Source organism: Macaca fascicularis, chromosome 7 (assembly GCF_037993035.2).
Source record: "Macaca fascicularis isolate 582-1 chromosome 7, T2T-MFA8v1.1".
NCBI lineage: Eukaryota > Metazoa > Chordata > Mammalia > Primates > Cercopithecidae > Macaca > Macaca fascicularis.
In genome coordinates, this window is record NC_088381.1 from 103,581,423 (window position 1) to 103,601,565 (window position 20,143).

Here is a 20,143-nt window from a genome sequence, read left to right on the forward strand (position 1 = left end):
ACAGTCATATCTAATGGACAAAATAAAACACACTTGTACTTCAATGTACATCCAATTAACTCCAGGATACAAGGTGATATGTAATAGTAATTAATGAAAAATGTTAAATGATCTGTATTAACCGCAGGTTTTTGATGCTTCCACCTCTGAAGCCTTACTGATTCTAGAGAGAATATGTCCTTCCCAGGGGCTAGCCAGTTCCTAGAGACAGTAAGTGACTAGCCTGTGAGTATGCCTTTCATATTCAAACCAACCAATCCAGAGCCCACACCCCTACCACCTCCTCTACACTCACATTCAGGGTGACTACTCCTTTGCCCTAATTACAAAAGGATTGGGTACTAGACAACTAGGGACAATTCTTATGCCCTACAGCCCACTGGAATTATTCAAACTAGCTAATCCTAAACTTGCTTAACTTGGGTTGCCTGTTTCTTGCCACAGAAATCATAATAAAGACTCTTGCCCATGTTTTTCCCGGTTCCCTCTGCCTCCTGACCAACTCTGGTGCTTCTCCACGTAGCCCTTGTGGCATGGCATGCCCCTTCCGCTTGGGAACTGTGAGTAACAAACTATTATTTCAACAGCTTACTTGATCTGCTGACTTCACGATACCTGAATAATAATAAAAGCTATGTTTTAAAACATTGCCTTGGATTACCCAGTTAATTAATGCACAGACATTTGAAAAAATACACTAAGAGACCACATAGAAAGCTTAAACATACTGACAGGTAACATCCCATGAATCTTACTTTCTTGAAGGTTGAGTGGAGGATTAATGAGATTATCTAAAGTTCGAGGTCCATGTTCAGACTGTGGTGCTGAAAATCCAGGGATTAAGCATGAAAACATCCAGAGCTGTTCTTTGCTACAGTTATTCTGAAGAGCTTGCAACCACAGTAAGAAAAGACGAACACCTTCTCGCCTAATCTAAAATAAAATAAAATGAAAATAGACAGTATTTTTATTTATAATGGAAATCCTTCCTTCCTTTGAAAAACAAAGTTCTCTAGATGATGATTACAGAATGATACTTTCAAAAGGCCAGGCAGGGAAGCAAAGGGAAGTTGAGGAAGAGGAGAGAGACAAGACATATCAATAGCATCTATTGAAATCATTATTTGGAAATACAAATGCACGGATTTTTAACAAGTATAGAATGAACTTGTTCTCTAAAGGCATCAGGTAATTTTTATTCTATAATTTCCATTTATAAAAATTAGAAAATCATTTCCTTCTTGTCTACTTCCCTCCTTGCCTACCTCCCATCACCACCAGTCTAATCCAAGAAGCAAGAAGAGAGAGAACAATGACTGTTAGTAGTGAGAATGAGTTTGGTAAAAGGAGGAATGGTTATGGGGATCCTGGCACATTGAGAATTCAATGTTCTTGCCCCTGAAAAGTTCTGAAATTATTAAAATTATTAAGTTAAAATAAAATGATTTAAATTATTTAAATAAAATTATTTAAAACCTCTCTGAAATTATCTCATTTCCTTATTATTTGATTCTAAGCTCCAAGACAGCAACTTTGTTCTACTCTATTAAAGCACCTAAAACAATACCCTGTACACAGAAGACAATAAATATTTTAATTGATTAATGAACATTCTCTCAGCATAAAAACAGTAAAAGAGAAATAGAGGAAAATTCAATCTCTGACAAGCAAAACACTCATTCTTCCACTACGTAATCTCACTGATAGCTTCGGAAATTACCTTATCAGAGCTTGTTCATGGCCACTGTCAAAGGTGTTCAACTGCTGTCACTTTCATGGTTCAGCCAGATAACAGGAGAAAAGCTACAGGAAGGCTTATTCCTTTGTACTTTTATACCCAAGCCATGAAGTCAAAAGCCCCTGTAATAATGTTACTTTATTTAACCTACAGTAAGATATTTTCAGAATGGGCAGCTTCTCTTATTATAGTACAATGACATAATGAAAAAGAAACAAAAACGTTTATATATATATATATATATATATATATATGTATCTCCCCTACTTCCCTCTACATCTAATAGTGGCTATGGTGGAATGAAGAATAATCTGTCAAATGACTAAATAATGTTTTTCTTCTGGGGACCATAAAGAGGAAAGATTGCTGGTGAATGAGTCCACTGAGTGGCAAAGTACAACAATTTTTCAATGTCCCCAGTCAACCTAGAATGGTTTGTCAAACAAACTCTTGCTACTTTTTTTTTTTTTTTTTTTTTAGATACAGTCTCACTCTGCCGCCAGGCTGGAGTGCAGTGGCGTGATCTCAGCTCACTGCAACCTCCGCCTCCAGGGTTCAAGCAATTCTCCTGCCTCAGCTGCCCAAGTAGCTGTGAGTACAGGTGCCTGCCACCATGCCTAGCTAATTTTTGTATTTTTAGTAGAGACAGGGTTTTACCATGTTGGTCAGGCTGGTCTCCAACTCCCGGCTTCAAGTGATCCACCCACCTCAGCCTCCCAAAGTGCAGGGATTACAGGAGTGAGCCACTGCACCTGGCCTCTTGCTACATTTTAAGTGAATTCACTTCAGTTAAATAAACTGAAGACAATTCAGAGATCTTTAGGAAAAAGTTTAGGTATGAAAAGTGTTAACAGGTGGCACGTATGTTCTACTCAGTATTTTTAAAGTCATAGAAAATAAACACAGTTGTACCTTTAAGGAGTTTCCTGTGTGAAGTAGTTTCTTTAAAATCAAACCTGAAAAGAAAACATGATTTTAAATATTCACATCTTATCTATTTGTAAATGTCAGAGTTCTCGGTCGGACTTGAAAACACTTTTAAGTAAGTCCTTGGCAACCTCCAAATTATTCTTGGTGACCTTTATATCCTTCTGGCCATACTTGGGATCGGAAGGGCATATAAAAAGAATCACCTTTTCAACACATGCTTTATAGCAATTAAACATGATTTTTTAAATTAACAAAACCTAGGCCCCAAATTGCATTTAACACAACAATCTATTATAAATCTCTTATTTAGACTAAGAATAAAACACTTTATCACTATCCAAATGAAATCCACTATAGAAAATTTTCATTTAGTTAACCATATGAACATCCTTAACTGTAATATTTCCTAACAAATATTTCCATTATACTAATTTTCTAAGTTGCACAAAGTCATTAATTTTTTTTTTTCTTTTCAATCATGAAGTATTTCAAACCTACAATAAAATACTGAAAATAACATGAACAAACCTGCAGAGGACCACCATTCAGTATGAATAAATCTACACGTAGTTCCATGTTTGTTTCACTTACCTGCATTATCTCCAATGTTTTACTTTACCGTATAGGTATCACTGAGGCCCAAATCATATTGTTCCTTTCTTCCCCAGAGGAAACCATTATCCAGGCTTTGGTATTAATCATTTCCAAAAATATTTTTATATTATTACTACACATTTATAAATCCATAAAAAATAATATAAACTGTTTCATACAAGTCATTTATTTTTTAAAAGTCATTTATAAGTTACTTTTCACATACAACATTAGCTTAAGAAATTTATCTATACTTATCAATGTAGCTCTAGTTAATACATTTTAAGAAGTGCAAACTATTCCACTGTATGAACATCTTTATTTATCATCTTTATATTAAGACATTTGGTTTGTTTTCAGATTTTTGCTATTCTAAGAGTACCATAATAAATAGTTCTTGTTCATGATTCCCTGTACACACCTGAGTTTCCCTGAGGTATATAAATAGGAATAAAATTACTTTCAGCTTTACCAAATATTAGGTAATTCTCTCCAAAGGAGTTGTGACAATTAATAGTACTACCAGCAGTATACGGGAGGGCTCTAGTACCATATTGTTGGCAGCACAAAACATTGACAGATGCTCTAATATTTGATAATCTGATGTATGTTAACTATCTTAATATTGCTTTCATTTGATATTTCCTAGCGACACTGAACATCTTTTAATTTGGCCATTCAAGGTTTCCCTGTTTTATCCTTTGTACAATTTTCAATTTAGTTGTCCTTTTTTTCCCCCCTAAAGAGATGGGGTCTTGTTCTGTTGTTCATTCTGGAGTTCAGGCTGGAGAATAGCAGTGCAATCATAGATCACTGCAGCCTCAAATTCCTGGGTTCAAGTGATCCTCCCACCTCAGCCTCCTGAGTAGCTGGGACTACAGATGTGCACCACCAGGTCTGGCTAATTTATGTACTTTTTGTAGAGGGCCTCATTATGTTGCCGAGGCTGATCTGGAACTCCTGGCCTCAAGTGATCCTCCCACCTTGGCCTCCCAAAGTACTGGGATTACAGGTGTGGGCCACTACACCTGGCTTTCTTTATATTTATATATATATATATATATGGAGTTCCTTCTGTATTACTAATTCTGTGTCTATTTCTATGAATTGAAAATATATTATCCCAAACAATTCAAGTTTTTGTTGGGTGGGGAGGCGGTATCTTCTGATGCAGATAAGTTTTAATTTTTTTTTTTTCTTTTTTGAGACAGGTTCTCACTCTGTCACCCAGGCTAGAGTGCAGTGGCATGATCATGGCTCATTGCAGCCTTGACCTCCTGAGCTCAAGTAATCCTCTTGCCTCAGCCCCCAGATAGCTGGGACTAAAGGCACATGCCACCATGCTTGGATGATAATTTTTCTATTTTTTGTAGAGATGGGTTTTGTCATGTTGCCCAGGCTGGTCTCAAATTTGTCATGTTGCCCAGGCTGGTCTCAAATTCCTGAGCTCAAGTGATCCTTGGCCTCCCAAAGTGCTTAGATTACAGGCATAAGACACCCTGCCTGGCCTTAAATTTTAATATAATCAATTTGCCAATGTTTTTCTTTCTTACGTGTTCTTTCTATGTCTAAAGAAATCCTTCCTTACATTAAAATTATAAACCAAATATTCGCTTCAAAAAGTTTTTATGTGTTGCTTTTCACATGTAGGTCCTGAATCTATCAGAAATGTATTTCCTTGTGGGTGGAAGAGAATTTGTTTTTTCGCAAATGGAAAACCAAGTATAGTACTATTTTGGGGTTTATGGTGTTCAAATGAACTAAAATGCCATCTCAATCATATTTCAAGCTTCCATACATAAGCTTAGGTCTTTGGCTCATCTCCATGTTCCTTTTCATTCACCCACTTATCCATCCCTACATCAGTAACAGTGCCTTTGTTAGTATAATTTTATAATTTATCTTGTTATCAGGCATGAAAATAGCCAACAACACCACCCTCTTGGTCCGACTTGTTATTCTTCCAAATTGCTTTGGCTTTTATTTTACATATAAACTTTAAGATAAATTTGTTAGGCTACATTTAAAAATCCCTATAGGAATGTTAATAATTGTTATATGTGTGTGTGTATATATATTTGATATACATGATATATATTTGATATACACGGTATATATATTTAATATCTGATAAATATTAATGTGTGACATTAATATTTATATATATACTTAACAAATTCATTTGTTGGAGACAGGTTTTTGCTCTGTCACCCAGGCTGGACTGCAGTGGCACAATCATGGCTTACTGCAGCCTCGGCCTCTTTGTCTCAAGCTATCCTCTCACCTCCCCAGTAGCTGGGAACACAGACACACACTACCACACCCAGCTAATTTTTCTATTTTTTTTTGTAGAGTTGGGGTACTGCCATGTTACCCAGGCTGGTCTCAAACTCCTTGGCTCAGGTGATCCACCCACCTTGGCCTCTCAAAGTGCTGGGATTACAGGCGTGAGCCACTGCACCCAGCCAAAAATTGTCTTACATGTGCATCAAATATGCTGAAAGGTAACGCTATAGTAGTTCCGAAGTTGTTGGATTAGGGAACTCTACTAATGGAACGACAAATTTAGATGAGTTTGCTATGAGAACTGGAAACACAGATGGCGTATTTGGACCAGTTAAAAAAAACCCTGGAGTTATTCAAAACAATATAGAGAAAAGAGGAAGTAGAATCTCCACTTTGAGAATGAAGATTCAGACTGGCTGATAACTGGAAGAAGCTCAGGTGGGAGTGCAGTTGCCGTATCGGCATTCACATGCTATGCGGCTTTAGGATCATATACAGGAGGACTGATCAGAAATCCTGCTGCCTACTGTGGGCTTGTTGGTTTCAAACCAAGCTGTGGCTTAGTTTTCCATCATGGTCTCATTTCCCCGGAGAATTTGATGGATGTGCAAGGACTCTTAACCAGATATGTGGATGATGCAGCAATTGTCTTGGGTGTACTGGCTGGACACGACCCTAAGGATTCTACCACAGTACAGGATCCTGTTAAACCATTCATGCTTCCCAGTTTGACAAATGTGAGCAAACTATGTATAGGAATTCCAAAGGAATATCTTGTACTGGAATTATCAAGTGAAGAACAGTCTCTTTGGTCCAAAGCTGCTGACCTCTTTGAGTCTGAGGGGATCAAAGTAACTGAAGTATCCTTTTCTCACATCACTTATTCAATTGTCTGCTACCATCTATTGTGCATATCAGAAGCAGCATCGAGTATAGCAAGATTTGATGGGCTACAATATGGTCACAGATGTGACATTGATGTGTCTACTGAAGCCATGGATGTTGCAACCAGATGAGAAGGGTTCAATGATTTTGTAAGAGGAAGAATTCTCTCAGGAAATGTTTTCTTGTTAACATAAAAATATGAAAATTATTTCATCAAAGCACAGAAAGTGAGATGTCTCATTGCTAATGATTTTGTGAATGCTTTTAACTCTGGAGTATGCTAACTCCCACACCACCTTGAGTGTGGCAGTACCATACTTGGAGTTCATCAAAGAAGACCACAGAACAGGAAGTGCCCAGGATGATATTTTTACACAACCTGTAAACATGGCAGGACTGCCAGCAGTGAGTATCCCTGTTGTACTCTCAAACCAAGGGTTGCCAATAGGACTGCAGTTTACTGGACGTGCATTTTGTGACCAGCAACTTCTTACAGTAGCCAAATGGTTTGAAAAACAAGTTTCCTATTACTCAACTTCAAGAACTTATGGATGATTGTTCATCAATCCTTGAAAATGAAAACTTAGCCTCTGTCTCTCTAATACAATAGGGATAAATATATCATGCAAATTTTTAAAAAATTGTTGCCTTTACACTATCAAGTTTATCTCCCATGAATATTGCACAAAATTCCATTTATTCATTCAAGTCCTTTCTTGTTCTTCAATGATCACATAATTGCCATACATTTATTTACTAATTTTTATTGAATACCATATTGAAAACTAAATTTAATATTTTAAATGACTCTAGAATAAACATTAATTCCAAGCACACTGGAACATTCTTCAAGAGAGCCTATACTCTGGGCCACAAAACATCTCAATAACTTTAAGATTAAAATCATGCAAAAATATTTTTTTCTGATGACAAAGGAATTAAGTTATAAATCAAAAAGGAAAATAATTGTGGAAACATCAAATATTTGAAGAGCTTAAAAATAGTAACACTCTTAAATAAGTTATGGGTTGAAGAAGAAATAAAAAAGACATGAAAAAATATTTTCAATTGAACGAAAATGAAAACACAACATACTAAAACTTATGGGACGGATTTAAGGCAAAGCTTAGAGGGAAATTTATAGTTTTAAATATCTATATCAGAAAAGAAGAAATCTATCAGATTAATATTCTATGGTTACATCTTAAAAAACTAGAAACAGGGCCAGGCACGGTGACTCACACCTGTAATCCCAGCACTTTGGGAGGCTGACGCGGGTGGATCATGAGGTCAGGAGACCGAGACCATCCTGGCCAACATGGTGAAATCCTAATTTTTGTAAAAATACAAAAATTAGCTGGATGTGGTGGCATGTGCCTGTAGTCCCAGTTACTCAGGAGGCTGAGGCAGGAGAATCGCCCGAATCCAGGAGGCAGAGGTTGCAGTGAGCCAAGATAGCATCACTACAGAATAGTAAATTAAACCCAAAGCAAGCAGAATTTCTCTCTTTTTAAATTATTTTTTGTTTGTTTGTTTTTTGTTGCTGTTGTTGTTGAGATAGGGTATCATTTTTTTACTCAGGCTAAAGTGCAGTGGCATGATCTTGGCTCACTGCAGCCTTGACCTCATCAAGTTCAGATGATCTTCCCAAATCAGCCTCCCAAGGAGGTGGGACTATAGGAAGGAGTCACCATGTCTGGAAAATTTTTGTATTTTTTTCTGAGATGGGGTTTCACCATGTTGCCCAGGCTGGTCTCAAACTGCTATGCTCAAGCGATTCACCTGCCTCAGGCTCTCAAAGTGCTGGGATTACAGGCATGAGTCACTGCATCTGTCCTTATTTTCATGTTTTAGAGATTGTGTCTCGTTCTGTCACCCAAATTGGAGTATAGCAGTGTGATCATAGCTTACTGCAGCCTTGAATTTCTGGACTTAAGTGATCCTCCTGCCTCAGCCTCCTCAGTAGCAGGGATTACAGGCACATGCCAACAAGTGAGGCTAACTTAAAAAAATTTTTTTTTTGTCTTTAAAGACAGAGTCTCACTATGTTGCTCAAGCTGGTCTCAAACTCCTGGCCTCAAGTGATCATTCTGTTTCAGCCTCTGCCAAGGGCTGAGATGACAGGCATTGGGCATCAGGCCTGCCACAGAATGTTTTATAAAAAATAAGAGGTCAAGTATGATGGCTTACACCTGTAATCCTAGCACTTTGGGAGGTTGGGGTAGGAGGATTGCTTGAAGCTGAAGGTTTGAGACCAGCCTGGGCAACAAAGCAAGACCCTGTCTCTAAAAAAATAATTTTAAAAAGTGAGCCGGGCCTGGTGGTGTGCACCTGTGGTCCCAGCTACTTAAAAGGCTAAGTGGGGGGATGGCTTAAGCCCATTTCAAGGCTTCGGTGAACCATGATCAATCATGGCACTGCACTTCAGCCTGGGTGACAGAATAAGATCCTGTCTCTTAAAAAATAATAATAATAATGATAAATACAGTACTACAAAAAATAAGTAGGTTGGGTGCAGTTGCTCACGTCTTTAATCTCAGCACTTTGGGAGGCAGAGGTGGGCGGATCACCTGAGGTCAGGAGTTCATGACCAGCCTGACCAACATGCAGAAATGCTGTCTCTACTAAAAATACAAAATTAGCCGGGTGTGGGGGTACATGCCTATAATCCCAGCTACTTGGGAGGTTGAAGCAGGAGGATCACTTGAACTTGGGAGGCAGAGGTTGTGGTGAGCCGAGATCGTGCCATTGTACTCCAGCCTGGGAAACAAGAGCGAAACTCCGTCTCAAAAAAAAAAAAAAAAAATATATATATACACACACACACACACACACACACACACACACACACACACACACATACATAAAATATCAAAGACCAGAATGGAAAACAAGAAAATAGAAAGCAGAAAAAGTATAAAGAAAATCAATGATATCAAAAGTTTGTTCTTTGAAAAGATCAACAAATATGACAAATAGCTAGACTGGCCAATAAAATAGGAGAGAAGATAGAAATGACCAAAATCAAGCAGGAAGCGGATATAGCCATTAAAAAGAATGAAATCATGTCCTCTGTAGCAACATTTAGCAACATAGATACAGCTGGAGGCCATTATCCTAAAGCAAATTGACATGGGAACAGAAAACCAAGTATCACATATTCTCACTTGTAAGTGGGAGCTAAACACTGGGTACTCAAGGACATAAAAATGGCAACAATAGATATTGGGAAGTACTAGAGGGACAAGGGTTGAAAAACAAACTATTAGGTACTATGTTCACCACCTGGGTGACAGGATCAATCATAACCTAAACCTCAGCATCATGAGATAAACACAAGTAACAAATCCGCATATGTATCCCCTGAATCTAAAAATAAAGTTAAACCACTAAAGAATGAATGAATGAATAAATAAATAAATAAATAGTTTCTGTAATGTTAAAAAAAAAAAGAATGAAAGGGGACATCACTATTGACCCCATGAGAATTAAAAGGATTACTATAAGGAGTAACTTAAACAACTTTCTACTAACAAATTGGTTCCTAGAAAGAAACAAATTATCAAACTGACTCAAAGAAATATATAAAATCTGAATAAACCTATAACAAGTAAAGAAATTGAAGTAATAATTACAAATATCACAAAGAAAAGTCCAAGTACAAATGGCCTCACTTTTGAATTTTATCAACTATTTAAAGAAGAAAATGCTACCTACCACTCATTCACAAACTCTTTCAGAAAACAGAAGAGGGACCACTTCTAAACTTCTATAGCTATCTTAATAGTAAAGCCAAATAAAGACTGACAAAATAAAATACAGTACAATATTCATCATAAACAGAGAGGCAAACTGAAGTAAGCAACAAATAAAAAGGACTATAAATGGTAAATAGGATTTACCTCAGGGATGGAAAGTTGGTTTGACACTTGAAAATCAATTAGTAAAATATATAATATTAATAGAATAAATGACAAAAGCACCAATGACACTGATAATGATCGCATCAATAGACGCAGAAAAAGTATTTGGCAAATTACAATGTATACTTATGATTAAAAACTCTCAAACTAGGAACAGAACTTCTTCAACTGGATAAAAGACATCTACAAAAAAACTACAGCTAAAATCATATATAATGGTGAAAGACTGACCATTATCTTTCTCCCTGAAATCAGGAATAATGCAAGAATGTCTGCTCTTTCTTGCCACTTTAATTCAATATTGTACTGGAGGCACAATAAACAAAAAAGAAAGAAAGAAGAAATTAAAGGCATCCAATTAGAAAAAAAAAAAAGTAACTGTACTCATTCACAGAAGATATAACCCTATCATAGTAGTAAATCCAAAGGAATATACAATAAAACAAATATAACTAGCAAACAATAAGTAAAGAAACTAGAAACAACACAAATGTCCATTCTGTTTGGCACTTTGCATTTTTCTTCCATTTCTGATTCACAGAGATGCTAATCTTGCTTTTTTGTTTTATAGTTTTATCATCATTGTTAATGTATCAGAATAAAGGAAGCAGTGGATCCAAAAACTTCCTATGGCATTTTGACTACAAACCCTTCATCTATAATTTTTCTTATATTCCTAGTCAATCTGTTCTTGTATTCTTTATTTTCTTTTTACTAAAGCATCACCTATTAATTCATTTCAACTAACAACCCATTAAAGAGCATTTTTCATATATTATTCTTTGTTTCAAATATGAAATACATACTTGAATTACTTACCAATACTATGAAACTGCCATCGCTGATGAATTCTTTCTGGAAGAAGTTGTAAAATTTTCTAAAAATCAATATAAAGAGAAAAAAGAAAAGAATGAAACCAAGTAATGAGTTCACATCCTGCAAAATGTGAAAAATTAAAGGGCTCACTAAGTATAACAAATACAAAATAGGCCGGGTACGATGGCTCACACCTGTAATCCCCGTGCTTTGGGAGGCCGAGGTGGGTGGATCACCTGAGGTCAGGAGTTCGAGACCAGCCTGGCCAATATGGCGAAACCCCGTTTCTACTAAAAATACAAAAATTAGCCAGGTTTGGCAGCAGGCACTTGTAATCCCAGCTACTCAGGAGGCTGAGGCAGGAGAATCGCTCGAACCCGAGAGGCAGAGGTTACAGTGAGCTGAGATCATGCCATTGCACTCCAGCCTGGGCAATAAGAGCAAAACTCCGTCTCTAAACAAAATAAAACAAACAAAAAACGACAAAATAGTACCTAAGCTAATCTGATAGTATTGACATTATTTTAGCACTGGCATGTTGATCACTATTTGAAAACCTCAAAAAACAATAAGCAATACTAACCAGTACTTGGAATAAGAAATTAACAAAATACATCTTTTACAATAATATAGAAGGTATATGTTTTCCTAATGATTAAATGCTAATTCTAATATATTTAAAATACTTATTTACTATTTCTAGATTTTCTTTTTTTCCCCCTTTAGAGACAGAGTCTTGCTATGTTGCACAGGCTGGAGTGCACTGGCTATTCAGAAGCATGACCGTAGTGCACCATAGCCTTGAACTCCCAGACTCAAGCGATCCTCCTGCCTCAGCCTCCCAACAAGGTGGGAATACAGGCACGTGTCCCTATGTCTAGCAATTCTTAGAATTTCTATATTGTGGATATCATGATGAGTTTCAATTCTTCCAGATGTTAATATTTGTGACATTTTCTCTTTCTTCTAATGGTTCTTTCTCCTGTTTTGATAATCCTAGAGCAAATATTTTGATTTCATAAGAACCCCATCAAATATTTATACTGAGTTAATCATGTGAAACTAAAGGTACTTAGATGCTATGATGGATATAGGTATGAGAGCAAATTTTTTTTTTTTTTTTTTTTTTGAGACGGAGTCTCGCTCTGTCGCCCAGGCTGGAGTGCAGTGGCCGGATCTCAGCTCACTGCAAGCTCCGCCTCCCAGGTTCACGCCATTCTCCTGCCTCAGCCTCCTGAGTAGCTGGGACTACAGGCGCCCGCCACCTCGCCCGGCTGGTTTTTGGTATTTTTTTAGTAGAGATGGGGTTTCACCGTGTTAGCCAGGATGGTCTTGATCTCCTAACCTCGTGATCCGCCCGTCTCGGCCTCCCAAAGTGCTGGGATTACAGGCTTGAGCCACCGTGCCCGGCGGAGAGCAAATTTTTTTTTAAGAGGTGGGGGTTTCACCCTGTCACCCTGGCTGCAGCGCAGTGGTGTGATCATAATTCACCGTAGCCTCAAATTCATGGGTTCAAGCGATTCACTCATCTCAGCCTCCCAAATAGGACTACAGGTGTGTGCCACCATGCCCAGCTCAATTTTTTTTTTTAATTATTTTTGTGGAGATGGAGTATCACTATGTTGTCCAGGCTGTGCCCAAGCTTCTGGCCTCAAGCAATCCTCCTGCCTTGGCCTCCAAAAGCTGGGATTACAAGTGTGAGCCACTGCACCCGGACAGAGAGCAGGATTTACAATTTTAGGAGCCCTATAGTTAAGCTAACATATATAGGTTTCCATTAATTAGTAATAAAATCTTTACACAAATATGTTCAAAACTCTGCCTTTTATTTCCCTTAATATTATACCTGTGTGGATTATTCTCGATCAAGAGCTACCTTACTAATAAACAGTGCTCTCAATACTCATCCACTTGCTGAGTGACATTTTTGTGTGTTTGTTGTTATTGCTGTTCTTACTATTATTTAGAACACCATTAAATGAATGCTCATAAGGGTCAAACACTAGGCACTTTATTATATAATGATATACTAATTAATATACCTTGCATTAATCCTTGCAATCATTCAAAAGGAGGGTTTGTTTATCTCATTCAACAAATGAAGAAATGGGTTAAGTAGTGCACTTAGGTTACAAAGTTAGAAAGTGAAAGAACAGAGGTTCCAAATTCAATTCACCTATTTCCAAAATCTCTACCTTGATAATATACTGATCAAAGGATGACATGCATATTTTATACTTCCTTGTCTTCTCTTTGATATCATTTTCTTTAGTAAACTCCACATGAAAGGATGATACAGAAATTTTAAAGTTCTACACAGATAAATGCTGGTCCCACACGAGACACATAAACTCTTTTACCTTTGTCCTCCCTATGTCTCCCACAGCTGGACAACAACTGCGTAATTATATTTATTTTTGTATAGAAAGATATAAAATTATAGAAAAGTTGAAAAGACAAATTTGTAAACTATTCAAAAGCATTTCTAAATTATGACTAATAATTATACTTTAGATTTAGCCCCTTATATCTTTTTATATGGTAAATAAAAAGTTAAAGAGATTACATGTGCCCTAAACTGCACAGAATATAAATCCTCTACCATAATATTATTAACATTACATAATCATGCTTTTTGTTCCAGAAAAAGGAAATCACTTTATTTATGATTTTTCATCCTTAGTTTCTAAAGGTAGAGGTCCCTTACTATAAATAGAAGAATGTCAGCACAAAAATTAAATGATTTTTTCAAAAGATGAAAACCTGGTATCTCAGATCTTTTTTCTAGCAAAATTTAGTGATCCATTAAAGACAAACATTTCTATGTAAAGAATAAAAAATAATCAGTATATATTACATATAGAAAAATAAGTTATTTTTACATATAAGAAATACTCCAAAAGGACTTATATTAACTAAGCAATCATCTCAGTTTCCTGAATTTAAGGCAAGCATGAACATTTGAAGGAATACTTTCCAGGAATCATTAGCTCGCTTTCTCTGGATATTTTTACTCTTTCTCAAAGCATGTATGTTTCAATATTCCCCTTGTGAACAGTTGATGCAAACACTTCAGGAAGTAATACAATCAAATTCCTCAGGGGTCAAGACTAATGAAAATTAACTGCAGAACAGATACTAACATCAGTGTTACTGCTGTTGGGAACTCTTGAAAAAATTCTTTTTTTTTCCCCCTCTAACTAAATCAACGGCTAAGAGACATGTAGATGATGTTATTCAAATTCTTCTAAATTATATCAAAATACTAAAGAGTGAATTCTTATTATTTTTGAGACAGGGTCTCACTCTCTTGCCCAAGAGTGCAGTGGCACAATCACGGCTCACTACAGTTTCAACCTCCTGGGTTCAAGGGATCCTCCCACCTCAGCCTCCTGAGTCACTACCACTACAAGCACCTGCCACCAACATGCCTGGCTAACTTTTTTGATTTTTAGTAGAGACTGTCTTGCTGTGCTGCCCAGGCTGGTCTCTAACTCCTGAGCTCAAATGATCCTCCTGCCTCAGCCTCCCAAAGTGCAGGGATTACTCTGAACCACCACACACAGCCAAGAGTGAATTATCTTTAATTAGCACCAGACAGAATAGCTCCATCTTCATAAACTAATTTCCGAATTATTTTCTAAGCATCTCGAGTCACTACTCCTGGCTTTCTACAGGTCTCGAAATTCTCAGTGAAGATCAGAATACTTCTATGACTGTTTATCTGTTTACTTTGAAAGAGAATAAAGAGCAAGGAGTTATTTTAAAAGGGGGGTGAAAGGGTCTTAATTTTTAAGAGTGTGATAAATATTTTTTTAAAAAATTAGCAGAGCATCAAAATTTTGTTCATTTACCTATGAGCTATGTTTCCTGACTTTTATTTATAGACTTGCCCCATCTCCAATCTAATGTAAAATGACAATTTTTAAAATATTTAAGACTATTTTAAACAAGTTTGCAATGAAAAGCAGTGAACCAAAATAATAAGTCCCTTAGGTACACAAAAGCTACAGTAATATACCTTCTTAGGTAAGAATGTTTTGGAGTTAAAACAAAAACAAGTTTTCCATTTCACTAAACCTCTGACAAATTAAAAGTTTCATTGTTTGCAAACACATTGAATATCATACCAATTTTGTGGTGTCAAATGTATAAAAACATAATTATATCTGCACCAAAAAGTAATACATTGTACCTCAAAAAGTATAGGATTCAGTCAGGCATATTTTAAAAACTTAGATTTAGTTCTTAGAAAGTCTGGCGAATTCACAGTGTTTCATTACATGTTTTATAATTTAAATATATCCCTTTGTATGTTCCAAAAATTATTTCTGAAAAAGGGAAAAGTTAGATTCAGAAGCACTTACCTCAAAAATAAAAAGTATAGCATCCAATTCCTCTCTTTGAGACTTGTGACCTAAAACATTTTTATAAGAAAACATTTAAAACATATCATTTTGCCCTCATTGTTAACAATCACTTAATGAACTTAAAACATTTCAAGAATGAAGGTTTTTTTTTTTCCCCAGCAATTATCTAGTAAAATGTTTAAAGCATACTCCATTCATTGTGAAGACAATATCATAGTCACTCTCTTTACTCTATTGAGTACTGTAATTAAATTTAGGTTCTACATATTTATGTCTAGAAACAAATCATGACATATTACAAAGCACTTCAAATAAGCTCTGAAAATGAAAATATGAAAACGACCGCTCAAACGTGTCACATGCTCCTAGGGCAGAACCAAAGAAGGCAGAATGAGGGAACAAATCAACCTGACCAGTGAAAAAGTAAATCTTCAAAGCCATTGTAAAGTAAAAAGGATAGTAATGCTAACACATTAGTTGTCTTTCAAATACAGGTCACTAGCCCTATGACAATAGTGTGAGAGGGAAAGCAAAAAGCTGTCTGACAAAAATAAATGAAACAATATGTCCAAGAGTCTTTAAGTTATGTTTATGACAATTATTAGAAATATTAACATAAGCCAAGATATATGTTAGTATCTTACCTTTCTGTTTAAGACTAGCTTCAATAGTCACAAAATTTTCAAAGAACACATAGTATATATGTGAAAAATGTTGGTCGAAAAACTGTTTAAGATCAATAGATTCTGCATTCTCTGAAAAATAAAAACAATTTACTGATTATTTACATGTATGTTAAATCAAGTTTAGCAAATATTCAGCGACAAGTTTCCTTCAAAGTCAAAGAACTGCTCCTAAAATTCTATTCTATTATTTACAGTATGTATTTAGTCCTTGCAGATTTTAGTTTTAATTTTAAAAACTGATCAAGAAAACAATGGCTCAGAAAAACTTATCCAAAATAATTAATCATACAAAAAAAAAAAGTTAAGTTCTATTTGCAATTCATAGCTACAGCTTTCCTAACGTTCTCTCCAAGACAGTTTAAAATCAGAATAATAATTTATGATATCTGAAGGTCAGGCATGGTGGCTCACGCCTGTAATCCCAACACTTTGGGAGACCGAGGCGGGCAGATACCTGAGGTCAGGAGTTCGAGACAAGCCTGGCCAACACGGTGAAACCTCATCTCTACTAAAAATACAAAAATCAGCTGGGTGTGTTGGCGTGCGCCTGTAATCTCAGCTACTTGGGAGGCTGAGGCATGAGAATCACTTCAACCCGGGAGGCAGAGGCTACAGTGAGCCAAGATCATACCATTGCATTCTAGCCTGGGAGACAGAGTGAGAATCCACCTCAGGGAAAAAAAAAAAAAAGAATAATTTATAATGTCTGAAACTATTTATTCAGTAATTAGGTACCCAACAATAGGCTTTGTAAATAAGTATTTAGGGATTAAAAAGCTTAAACATAGACAGTACTGCTCTAAAGAAACTGTCAGTAAGAGCAGAGCATGCAAAATTAAACGAATAATTGTATGAACAGTAGAAAGTGTTAGTACTAAAAGTGAGATGTCAAAGTATATGGCAGTTTAGAAACACAAAAGTACTTTCAAAGCTCAATAAAACACAAAGGTGGGGAAAGAAAAAAGGCCTGACAAAGTACATAATATCTGAAAAGACTTTTAAGGACAGGAAGAACACTAGACATAAAGTGGTGGAGTTGAATGGGAAGGACATTCAAGGCATAAAAAATACATGGAGTAAGAAGAAAAACGTGAGGTATGCATGTATACATATGTAACAAACCTGCGTGTTATACATACATACGCTAGAACTTAAAGTATAATTTAAAAAAATAAAAAATAATTTACTATGAAGCTTTAAAAAAAAAAAAAAGTCAAAGTGGCCTGGTTCTCTCATAATCTCTGAGATCCAGACCGGAGAACTGTAGTTTCTGGGTCCTTCTTGGAAGAGATTAGCAAATGCAGAACCAGCAATCTGTCTAAATCAGTACTGTCTCCTAGAAATATAATGCAAGCCACAAATATTAGCTACATATGTGATTTTAAATTTCCTTGCAATCACATTTTAAGAAATAAAATGACATGGGGAAATTAATTGTAATAATATATTTTGTTAACAAAAAGAAATCATTTTTAAGTGCTACCAATAAAAACTTATTAATGAAAAAAAGAAAGAAAAACGTGAGCTATGATAGTATCCAGAAAAAAAAATTGATTTTGGCTAAAGCTTAGAACATTTTAATAAAAATAAACAAGTAGACTTGAGATATGCTTACATGTACTTATGTATATGTATATGTATTTATGCACAGAAGATACCAAACAACTAGGCAGCATTACCTCTAGGGAGCATGACTAGTTTTATTGTTGCTTAGTTCATTTTCAGGGTAAGTGAGAACATTAGTGAAAAAGAGTGGAGAAATTCTACTTTATATACTTCCTACTATTCTAAACTGTTTATAAAAAGCACATTACTTCTCTTACAATACAAAATAGAATTTTTTGTTTCTGTTTTATTTTTTTAAGATGGTGTCTTGCTCTGCGGCCCAGGCTGTAGTGAAGTGGTACAATCTTGGCTAACTGCAACCTCCATCTCCAGGGTTCAAGCGATTCTCCTGTCTCAGACTCCCGAGTAGCTGGGATTACAGGTGCCCACTACCACACCCGGCTAATTTGTATATTTTCAGCAGAGACGGGGTTTCACCATGTTGGCCAGCCTGATTTCAAGTGATCTGCCCACCTCAGTCTCCCAAAGTGCTGCGATTACAGGTGTGAGCCACCGCGTCCAGCCTCAAAATATAATTTTAAAAGGCAACTGAAAAAATAAAAGATTTTTGAAAGGAAATAAAGAAATATTCATTGTAAATAAACTCAAGTTAAAGGTAAACATCAATTAATTTCTTAGAATGCACTAAGGCTCAACAGAAGATTTCAAAATAATGTGAAATAATAACAACATACAGAGAGTACTTTAAACTCTTTCATTATCATATCCTATGAATATTCATTATAATTTTTTGGAGGGGACAGGGTCTCACTCTGTCACCCAGGCTAGAGTGCAGTGGCATGATTACAACTCACTGCAGCCTCATCCTGAGTTCAAGCAATCCTCCCACCTCAGCCTCCAAAAGTACCTGGGACCCAGGTACCTCCCCACCACACCTAGCTAACTTTTGTAGAGATGGGGTCTTGTTATGTTGCCCAGGCTGGTCTCCTGTCTTGGTCTCAAAGTGTTGGGGATTACAGGTGTGAGTCACAACACCTGGCATAGTAACTCTTTAGTGATGTTTTATCTATGTGATTTTCCAAGACTGTTTTTTTGTTCTGCCATTCCACAAGGAAAGGGATAGATGCCTTTCCTCTCTATTCCCTTGGATTCTGTACATTTATCTTTTATGGAAAGAACAATCTTTCAACTGTCTTACCATCTTTCTTCCAGGACTAGTCTAGCATCTTTAGAATAGAAACTGTGTCTACCTCAGGATTTCTAAAAATTGGCACAATGCCGAGCAAACAATACGTACTCAAATGTGTTTTATTATTAACAAAATTAATTATTTTTACTTTATTATAGTCAGTTCATACAATATGGAAATTTTTACCTTGGAAAAGACTGCATAACCTACTGACAGGAAAATAGCACAGACTCATCTTGACTGGAATTTCAATACCCAGATTTCACTCCTGTTTGTAACACTTACTACCTATGTGACTTTTCACAGAACTAGACAAAATAATAATGCTTAACACAAAGTGAATGTTTTCTAAACAATGCGCACTATTCTCAGCACTTTACAGAAACTAATTCCTATAATCTACATAGCAATACTACAAAATTAGTACCATTATTATCTCCATCTTACAGATGAGAAAATTTAGGTACAGAGAGTCTAAGAAACTTAGTTCATAAGCAGAGTCAGGATTTAAACAACAGGAACCCTAAGTCTATTCAGCCTCCAATGTAACACATTTGTAAAAAATATATACTAAATATTTACCTGTTATCTGTCTATAAGAATAATAGTCATCAAACACTAGTTAAATATATTTTATCAAATATCAAAATAAAAACACATACAACTGAAATAAAGAGGAAAGATGTTCTAGTTTTCCCACAGAATAGTTTAAAGAATTATGAAATTAGAATAAAACAGCCTTGGGCTGAGCAAGGTGGTTGACATCTGTAATCCCAGTACTTTAGGAGGCTGAAGTGGGAGAGTTGTTTGAGGCCAGGAGTTTGAGACCAGCCTGGGCAACACATTGAGACCCCATTTCTACAAAACTAAAAAATCAGCCAAGTATGGTGGCATGTACCTATAGTCCCAGCAACTCTGGAGACTAACGTGGGGGAATTCCTTGAGCCTAGGAATTTAAGCTAAGTTGCAGTGTGCTATGATTGAGCCAATGCACTACAGTCTAGGCAACAGAGGGGGAGACCTTGTCATTAAAAAAAATAATAATAATAATGATAATAAAGAAAGAAATAGGCTGCTATAATTACCTCTAAATTTCCTAAAATTAATGTTTCAAAAACACAATGTTCTAGGAGAAAAAAGAAAATGGGAACAATAACAAA

The 20,143-nt window shown here is 36.1% G+C and overlaps 1 protein-coding gene and 1 pseudogene across 13 annotated transcripts in view; one reads left to right on the forward strand and one right to left on the reverse strand.

Moving 5' to 3' along the window:
• The window catches only part of RALGAPA1 (Ral GTPase activating protein catalytic subunit alpha 1), a 275,782-nt gene that overhangs the window by 225,380 nt on the left and 30,259 nt on the right, over positions 1–20,143 (reverse strand). For all 13 annotated transcript variants that reach the window (XM_073997236.1, XM_005561086.4, XM_065548726.1 and 10 more), the window contains 5 exons: positions 16,187–16,297; positions 15,540–15,589; positions 11,176–11,233; positions 2,651–2,694; positions 756–933 (listed from right to left, as the gene is read on the reverse strand). In XM_073997236.1, the coding sequence (XP_073853337.1) occupies positions 756–933; positions 2,651–2,694; positions 11,176–11,233; positions 15,540–15,589; positions 16,187–16,297 (441 nt within the window). The remainder of the gene's footprint in view (positions 1–755; positions 934–2,650; positions 2,695–11,175; positions 11,234–15,539; positions 15,590–16,186; positions 16,298–20,143) is intronic.
• On the forward strand, positions 2,743–7,160 carry LOC102120808 (glutamyl-tRNA(Gln) amidotransferase subunit A, mitochondrial pseudogene; annotated as a pseudogene).